This window comes from Triticum aestivum, chromosome 5B (assembly GCF_018294505.1).
Source record: "Triticum aestivum cultivar Chinese Spring chromosome 5B, IWGSC CS RefSeq v2.1, whole genome shotgun sequence".
Classification (NCBI taxonomy): Eukaryota; Viridiplantae; Streptophyta; class Magnoliopsida; order Poales; family Poaceae; genus Triticum; species Triticum aestivum.
Window position 1 is genome coordinate 706,570,008 of NC_057807.1, and position 10,130 is coordinate 706,580,137.

The following is a 10,130-nucleotide window of genomic DNA, read 5'->3' on the forward strand; positions in this document are numbered from 1 at the left end:
TCGTCAGGTTTATGAGAACCCTTTTCGTGGCATATGGCCGTCAGGAAAAAGCTGACAGGGTATATACTTTTAGAAATAACCCGCTCTCCTGTCAATGTTCTAACCGCCAGGAAATCAAGTTCACCATCTAACTGACAGTTCTATAACCTGTCAATAAATACTAATTCAGTGATAAATAAGCATACATCCAATAGCCCATATATTAGGAAAGCCATCCAAAATCAGTGTTTACGTACATACCAATATATTAAACTATGTATCAACATCCAGCAATTGACATATGAGAATTTGTACATGGACTTGCTCAAAAGGAAAAACATTTCTACGCATACATGAAACCACTCAGATTCGGATCCATCACATTGCACAGGCCAATGACAACAAAACACACACACTTCTACGTCACCTAGATTCATGATCAGCAGCATCACATACATACACATCATTTTACTATTTCTCATCCATCATATTCCATATAACAGTAGCTGCAACAAAATACCATAAGATTGTCGCTCGTTAGTTGAAGTGCAAATGGACTAGTGAGATCCTCCTCCGGATGCATAGTTGTTATCATCATGTTCTCAGTCATATTGCAAACTTGAGTGAAGCCATTGCCGATGTGATCATCCATAGCGTCATCCTTGAAGATAACATAGGACAAATCATCTTCCCCTACAAAATTATGTACAAAATTAATGAAGAAGCAAGATATTGGAGAAGTATTTGATAAGGAAATAAAGAGATGGCAACACCACAAACCAGGGGCTCCCGCCACCAACGGGTCTGCTTCGAGCACAAGTGATTTTTATTTATTTTTTGACAAGGAGAAGTTGCTGGAATTAGCTAAGCTTTATCCTAGTGATTTTAGTCACAGAGGTATAGTATTCTTGAACATGAACTTGGTTTCTACATAAATAATGTAATCCATGATAGAAGGTTTTCTAGCTTGGACAAAATAGGTGATTGCTAAATTGATGGTGGATACAAGGAAGCATCTCTCCTATCCTTTGGTATATCGGCTTTTGAAGCTAGCACTGACTCTCCAAGTTGCCACTGGCAATGTTGGGACATGTTTTCCAGCTATGAATATTGTGAAGAATGCTTTGCGTGACAAAATTGGTGATGATTATTTAAGTCATAGCCTAATTTGCTTCTTGGGCTTTTCCTCAAAAGCAACAATAGTTCTACATATACATGGCACCACTCTTATTCTCATCCATCACATTGCACAGAGAAATGACGACTAAATACACAATTTCTGTGTTACCTAGGTTCATGATCAGCAGCATCACCTACATAATTATAGCCAGCCAGCACAAAGCCACATAAGAAACACACTACCTGGCAGCAGCCACTAAGGAGAAAATAGTACTCATCCAACTGCTGACTAGATATGTTGGAACCTCAGCTCATTGTGACACGTATATTGTCACTGGAGCAGCACTGTCCTAGACTTGCATATTCAGAATTAATGCATCTCATGCTGTAGTGCCATTTGTGGACACCCATATGATATATGAATAAAACCAGAAAAGTATATATGAAACTTTATAATCTGGCACTAGGTTTCATGCCTCGAGCAACGTGATATCCTTTTTTTCTTCACAACTTGACAATTCGAGATGCTTATTAGGAAATATACTTACAGAAAAATAGCCAGATGACATGAATCTGTTGGACTGGTAGAAATCCAACTATGAAACCATCCAGTTATGATCCTCACTCATCTGTTCCGGACTCATTGTCTCCTGAAAGCAGCGCCTGCACAAGCACACATCGTACATGTAAAAAAAGAAGAGTGATTCACTGGAAAACCAAGAATAGACCACAGTACAAGGGCATCGAATAGTACGGCGCAAGTAGCATCAGTGATCTAAAAAGAAGAGTACATCTTCACATACATACACTGCATATCCTGAAGCAGCTAGCAAGGAAAAAGAGTCAACATCTTCACGTCTTCACATGCATACACTGCATATCCTAAAGCACCTAGCAAGGATGAAAATTACAGTGACATTAATCTTTTCAGTTTTCAGTGACTTAACCAATGTGGTTGCTAATAGCACACCTAGCAGCAGCATCTAAACTTTGAGCTAGCATAGAGAACAAAGCCATTTCTTGCAACATGTAAAATGAATAAATCCATACACGGCAAAAGAATGCAAAAAGGCAATAAACAAAGAGCATTTCTTGGGAACTCGTCTCTGAGGTAAACAGAAGACCCAATATCGGCTCCGGCCAGAGGTACCTATATAGCCCCACAGAAAAAGCATGTTTTTTTTACTTACAATGGAGCAGGGGAAGACCATCCGGCAACTAATGCGGTGGCGACGGCCTCCAGAAATAGTTCCGCGATGCACCTACAGAAGAAACCACCGAGATGGAAGACATAAGAGCACGAAATTTAGCGAGATTTGTGCAAATTCACGGCTTAGATTTATCAAAGGAAGAACATTAAGGATAAAAGAAATTAAAAGAGCAGGGGAGAGGGGAGGACTGGAGTTTACCATGGAGAGGGGCAAGGTGAGAGACGTGGCGAGGCGTCCGGCGATGGGGACGTGAGATGGGAGAAGGCGAAGAAGCAACTGCGGCAACCCCTCCTCACGCTTGCCGACGATGTACGCGCACACACAGGGGAGATAGACGGGAACGACCTCAGCCTTGGGGTCAGAAGGATGTGGAGGAAGGCGTCCGCCGGGGGTGAGGTCAACGGCGGGGTGGTGCGGCCGACGTGGGCGAGGTCGGCGGCCGGGTGGTGCGGCCGCCGTGGGCGAGGACGGCGGCGGGGTGGGGGCGGCCGCCGTGGGCGACATCGACGGCGGGGTGGGGGCGGCGGCTGTGAGCGAGAACGACGGCGGGGTGGGGTGGCGGCTGGGGTCTGGGATGTGGATTGGGGAACTTTCTCGTAGGGTTCACATTTGTCTCGAAGCATCATTTTTTCTCCCGTGGGCCGCTGCACACAGGGAAAAAGAAATTCGCATGGGCCTTCGCGCGCGCATGAATATTTTGGCGCGCAATGGGCTGGCCTGAGTACTTTCCTGTGGGCTAACATCACAGAACAATTCATTTTCCTGTGCGTTATATACTACCCTACAGTAAAATGAACTATTTTCCTCAGGGCTTAAGTATGCCCGCCAGGAAAATTATTATTCCTGTGAGATGCTTCGGGCCTCACAGGAAAATGGGTCACCCTAAGGAAAAGTGTAGTTTCTGGTAGTGGTCCTCGGTCCATCGGGTGAACTCCTGCAAGTCTGGAGGAACTGGAGTTACACAGATACTCCACCCAAGTATCGCGACAGTTACCAAGATATCGTTAACGAAATGCTCAAAGATTGTGTGGACCTCGCCCACAAAGATGACAACGACAATAAGCTACGAGATGAGCTAGAGACAGAAGATGGCGATGAAGAAGACGAACTATGTGAAGCCGATGCCAATGACCAAGAAATTGATGCGTCGCAACTGCTTCGAGAAGGCGTTGACCTGCCACATCGGCTAGTTGACGAGGTCATCACGGACGAGATCCTAGTCTTCAAGGTTGACGTCGATAGACAGAAGCTAGTGGAGCTAAGGGACATTGGCGACCATGCTCTCTTCGTGGGGTTCAACTCCGTCGTGTGCCTTCCGACAAAGGACTTTCTGGCTTTCGAGCCAAACTGCACCTACCTAACGGACGACTGTTCTGACGACAGTCCAATGTTACGGAAAGATCTTGGTATCTGGGATATCAAGAATAGGAGTATGCGGAAACTTAGTGACGCGTGGCCAAACTTGAATCCATGGCTACATTTACCGGCTCCAATTTGGATCACGCCAAGGTTTTAGATACTGGTTCAGGAAGCAATACTACCGGGATGTTTTGCTTACTAGGAAAAAAACAAAAGGTGGTATGCAAAAGTTGACCTGCAATTTGTCAAGAACTTTTCTTTAAATTTATCTAAATCTGGATTTTGTAGCACCCTTCCTTTGATAGGCTTTAAGTGATTGTTTACAAATCAAATAACTCCATCATTGTTCATGACTTCATCCAAGGAAACCAAAAATATATTGAAATGGAGATAAATTAATTAAATAGCATTGTTTTTACGTTCCTTATTAATTCATGTGCTTCTATAGCCTTATAATTTCCCTCTTATTTTGCAAAAGTGCAAAGTCCATACTAGGGTTACACAATTTATCGTCGTAGCATCTCAGATCTTAGGAGAAAACAGTAATATTGGCCACGATCACAGATGACTAGTGACTCCTATCAATTTTGAACCGCCTTAAAAGAGGTACTCTCGTCGTTTCTAAATGTAAATCTTTTTAGAGATTTCAATACAAACTACATACAGATGTATGTAGACATATTTTAAAATGTAGATTCACTCATTTTGCTTCATATGTAGCCTCTTATTGGAATCTCTAAAACAACATATATTTAGAAACGGAGGGAGTAGTATGCACATGCACACATTTGACTGTTTTTAGTTTGAAAACTGCGAAATAGACTCTTACACCCGGTTTTGTTTCACCAGTGACCCTCCCTTCCTTTTAATTAGTACTTTACTTTAAACTCGGAGCAGGTAGAATGCATGATAGTCAGCGGAGCAGCAACCTAGAAGAATAGCGTAGCATAGCATAGACTCCTCCTTTAGCAATGCCATCCATACTTCACAGTCCATCAACGGGGAAGAACCAACAAGATATCAAAGCTTCGCGCGGAATTCTCCGGAAAATTGAACTGAACCGTTTGTGCTGAAATTCTTATATATTCATACTCTTTGCTGTCCACTTTGTCCCTTCCCTTGGCATGGTTCTGTTCTAGAGTACAGTGTTAGAGATGGCAAATTTTAGCATGGTCCCTCACTCCTTCTTACCACCCCTTCTCACATGAGAGGTAAGAGTACATAATAGATCTGAGTTATTGATTTGATTAAGTAATTGTCTGATTAGCTTTTATCTTCTGACCTCCCATTTGAAAAGAGGGGTAAGAGAGAGCATGTTAAAATTACTTGTTAGAGATAATCAAAGTAGTTTAAACTAGCTCTACGTGGTGCAGTGCCATTAGCGTAGGTATCCAATAGTTAGTTTGCATGCTGAGTCCGGCCAGGACTGGTACTTGGCCGTAAGCGTAACTAAGGGTTAACTAGTACTTGTCCGGTTACACAGAAGTTTCGATTCTATACGCTGGGTCAGTCATCGTATACGAGTAGGTATAGTTAATCTCCTGGGCGGCAACGGGGGAAAATGTTGGTTCCCATGAACCGCGGTTGAGTGGGTCGAGAATTGTGTCATGGACACAATCAACATCATATTTAGGAATAGTTTAGCGTACCATGGGAAGTAAGTTTACGAATAAGTTTAGGTTCACACATTTCATCAAGCATCTTGAAGAAATCTAGCAAGTGTGAGTACCTAACCTATATGATCTCCTTCAAGGTCTGGAACGCCAATAGTTTGCACATGTTCCATGGCACCGCTTGCAATATGAGTTGTCACCAACTAGCACATCTTATATATTCACCCTGTCCGTGTCACCAACTTCACATTCGTGCATACATGACCTACCAACAAATTGTATACGCTTCTGATCACGTGTGTCTCTGGAACCAAGAGTTGGCATATTGACAGAAAAGGTATGATAGATAATCACGGACACACTACTCGAGGATGCCCATAAGTATCATTGTCATCTCACTCATCACATATGACCAACAGAAAAAGGTAATAGTAGAGTGAAGACAACACCACTGTTCCACGAATAAAATATCACTGCATCGCTTGTAAGCATATAATTCAAGTATCCACACCACGTAGAAGAAACAACGGAGTAAGACCACATAATTCAAATATCCACACATTTTCTAGTACTCCCTCCGTCCCAAAATTCTTGTCTTAGATTTGTCTAAATATGGATGTATCAAGTCACATTTTAGTAATAGATACATCCGTATTTAGACAAATCTAAGACAAGAATTTTGGGACGGAGGGAGTATTACATATATACAACACTAAGGGATAAAACAGCATGCTAAAGAATAGACAATCTAAAACTTAGTTTGGCTAGAGAAAAAAAACTGAATCAAGTGTTTCTGAAAACATAACCTAAGAGACTGCAGTGAAAACTAAATTATCATGAAAAGCCAATCTCTTTGGAGGCATGCTCTAACGTGGAACCTCACCACCGTATTGCAATACCTAGTAGGAAAATACTCAAAATAGTCACACTACAAAAGAAAACACAGCAATAAAAACCAGTGTAAAAATAGTATGCTATCATATACCTTGTGGTTTTGCTGATGAAGTTCTGATATAAGCTCAGCATATCATTATAGACCATCTTTAGAATTGGGAAATAAAGAAAAAAAGAGCGAAACAATACTAAGATCTTTCTAAACTTACTAGATAAGGTCACGTAACAATTCTGTTGAAAGAGGTATGAAATATATTTTTCAAAAATTTTGATAACATTTTTGCATTGTATAAGCAGTTTTGAAAAATGTCGCAAACATTTTTCCTAAACACATGAACATATTTTAAATGTCAGAATCATTTTATTAAAATGGTATGAATATTTTATTTATTGTTTATTTTTAATTATCACAAACATATGGATAAGTGTGTTAACATTTGGTAAACATTTAATAACTCTATAAACCTTTCATAAAAGTTTGTGCAGATAGTTTTTCCATTGCATGGGTAGAATGTGTGGTGACAATTCTAAAATTTTAACTAAATAAATTTGAATAATATGTATTAATAATTTATTTTAAAGACAAATAAAATGTTAAAAATTAACCAAACTGATGCTAGTCAGCCGGCCCACTGTTTTTGTTGTATCACAAGTGCTTTTTTATTTGTAGCTTGTCCATTTGTTTCACCCTTTTTTTTCTATGAACTTCTTTGCTTTCTGTTTCTTCTTCTGTATTACCTAATTTTTTAAAGTTTTCTTCATTTTTTGTTTATTGTTTTTTCCTTTTGATTATTGGTATTTTTTCCTTCGACTTTTGATTTCCTTTTTAACTTCTTTATTCATGCTTTTGGTCTCCTTTTCTTTACTTATATCATTTCTGTTTTTTCTTCTCCTCGATTCTTACATATTTTTCTTTATCATGATTACAAAAAATATTCATTGGTTTTGTATAAAATGTTCCTACTCCATAAATGGTTTTTATCATTTTTAATGCTCGCCATGCATTTCAGATTTCTTCGTGTATTTCATCAAAATGCTGAGCATGTATTAAAAATTATTTACATAAGCTTCAGAAATTTCATCATGTAGTTTCCAAAAATACCAATCTTTTATTGAAGTAGTATTCATCTTTTATTAAATAGTCTGCATCTTGCATTAAAAATTTTTATAGTGCATTAAAAAACAGTGTATTCAAAATATGTATACCTTGTATTAAAATGTTCATCATGTATTTAAAAATTGTCTATCATTTAACTAAAAAATGTTGCTCGTGTTTTTAAAAAATGTTTAGCATGCATAAAAACGGTTAGTCATGTATTTGAAAAATATTTGTCGTGTATTTAGAAAATGTTCATCATGTGTAAACTATGTTTATGGGGAATCTAAAATTCATTCTTTTTTTTAGAAAATATTTGCCGTTTTACTAAATTTATTGCTGTATTTTAATATGTTTCTGATGGTGAACACTTTTCAGGGACTACATAGAAAATTAGCATATTTACCCAAAATAGACTACTTTTTATGAAGAAAAAGAAATAAAAAATACAGACAAACACGTATAAGCACAACAATGAGTTTCGTTTCTAAATTCGAAAGAAGTTTCATTTTTAGCATGTTCCATCGACATTGAACAAATCCGGTTTTTCTAAGGAGATGAACAGACATGTATAAGCTACCATCGCAATCCAGGTTCCAACGTGTATTCTTTGCGGGCCACATCAAGGCCCATGTTGTCGATGTGCGAGCGAGCGGTTCATACATATCGCAGTAAGCAACATATAGTCGCATCCGATTCTTCTATGTAAAAGGAAACTGAAAATTCTTACTGAAGTTTAAGAGGAGAAGGATTTTCTTCTATTTCATTTTAAATATAATAAAAGGTCAAACCTGAATTGAACGCATTGATTTACCATGGTTTCTGCCTTTTAATCCAAAGAAACAGTGTGACAGGATGCCACATGACACTGTAATTATGCCAATATTCTCTATGCATGAATTTTTGATTTTAATTTAGAATTCAAACAAATTTGTGACTTTGTACTACTCAAATAGTTAAACTACACTTGAAACCTAATGGTGAATCAAAAAATTGAAGGAAAAATTAACTAGCAATTATAATAAATTGACATTCCGCATTCTCTTTGATAAAATAAAGGTATGAAGCTATATCCAACAGCTAGAATTAAGCACAACATGGTTGGTATGTGTATCGAAGAGACGAGGACTAACAGAGTTGCTACATGTAACATGTATGTCCATCGCTATCGATGGGAATGTCATACCCACTAATTAAATGAATAATCATGTTATGTTCTTTTCTTTCTGCTGTGAACCACATCCCTGCAAATAACTTTCAAGTCAAAAGCAAGATCAATTTGTGTGTTTTAAAATAGACATGCCATGACCCCATTTTGTCTCTTCTTAAACGATTTTGTAATTTTTGACGTGCTAAACAAACGCAAATTGAACAAGGCACTAGGCGCCCATAAAATTAGCAATACATCAAGATGACTACTCACATACCCATGTGATGTGTTCCGTGCGTAAAACTTTCTAGACATTATTAATATATTTTTAAATGTCACTAACATATGGATAAGTGTGTGAACATTTAATTTAATAGACATTTTAAAACTCTATCAAACCTTTCGTAAATGTTTGTGCGGACATTTTTTTTACTGCATGGGTATTTAAAAAAACATGTGCGATGGCACTTCTAAAAATTTAACTAAATTATTTTTAAAGGTATGTATTTATATTTGTTTAATTTTAAAGAAAAAATAAAATGATCCAAACTAACGCTAATCAGCTGGTCTACTACACACCTCCTTTGTCGAGGGGATGTTCGGTCTCGCACAAAACATGACAAAGTCGTGCCCCTGATCCGGTTATTGTTTAGGTTTCCTTGGTTTTTTCTGTTTCTTATTTTTGGTGTATCACACATGCTTTTTCAGTGTCAATTTGCTTCATCCTTCTTTTTTTCTTTGTATATGTACTTTTTTACTTTCTGTATCTTCTTCTTTATTACCTTTGTCTTGTTTTCTTTTTCCAGTTTTCTTCATTATTTGTTTACAGTTTTTCCATTTGATTATTGCTATTTTTTCTTTTGACTTTGATTTCCTTTTTAATCTCTTTGTTCATGTTTTTGGTTTCCTTTTCTTTTCTTATTTATTTTCCCTTTTTTCTATTCCACAATTCTTGCATACTTTTGTTTATCGTGAATGTCTTCCCCGCTAAATGAATACTCATGCTATGGTATTTCCTTTCCGGTGCAAACAAATGAAACGGATATGCTATGATCCCAATTTTCTCTTTTTAAATGATTTTGCAATTTTCGGCGTTCTTAACAAATGCAAAGTCCAAAAAATATCTATACATCAAGACAACTACTAGCATACCCTTGTGATGTATTCGTTGCGTAAACTTCAATAGTTACAATTGTTATCAATTCCTTTTGTACCACTAGCTAAGCAATTTTACAGTATCTTGGATCACCTTTTTTCGGCATGCTACATGCACGGACCTGATGCCATTGTACGGTACTGAATGGAGTGGAGGATCTCCGACTTGCCCTACCACTCAAACTCCTAGTGCTTGCCACATCACTCACATTCCATGCAGCACTACCAAGTATTTGTCCATGTCATAGCACAATGTGTAGACCATCTGGCTCTGCCTCAACCACCATGGCGCCAAGTGATTCAGCGTCGTCATCAGTGCATACTCGTCCCCCATCAACTCTTACTCAGCCGCAATGCAGATGACCGAGTTAGTCTATGATTGCATGTTGTATTTCAATTCCTGCTGCCTTCTATGCCTATATATACCCATGAAGTTCAACTACTGTATCTAGGGACACATCAAATAACACACAAAATGGGGTGTGAACTATGCTCAGAAAGAACTAGAATGGTGAGTAAGATATTCATCTTTTGCTCAGGGAAGCCTTGCTCCT

At 38.2% G+C, this 10,130-nt stretch overlaps 1 protein-coding gene across 1 annotated transcript; it reads right to left on the reverse strand.

The window, feature by feature from the left end:
- Nucleotides 1-221: 221 nt before the first annotated feature.
- On the reverse strand, nucleotides 222-2,865 carry LOC123117855 (uncharacterized). Its single transcript, XM_044538524.1, has 3 exons — nucleotides 2,508-2,865; nucleotides 2,289-2,360; nucleotides 222-1,761 (listed from the first exon to the last, which is right to left on the reverse strand). Exons 1-3 carry the CDS (start codon nucleotides 2,811-2,813, stop codon nucleotides 1,720-1,722), a joined length of 420 nt encoding a protein of 139 aa, XP_044394459.1. The 5' UTR covers nucleotides 2,814-2,865; the 3' UTR covers nucleotides 222-1,719.
- Nucleotides 2,866-10,130: the final 7,265 nt, after the last annotated feature.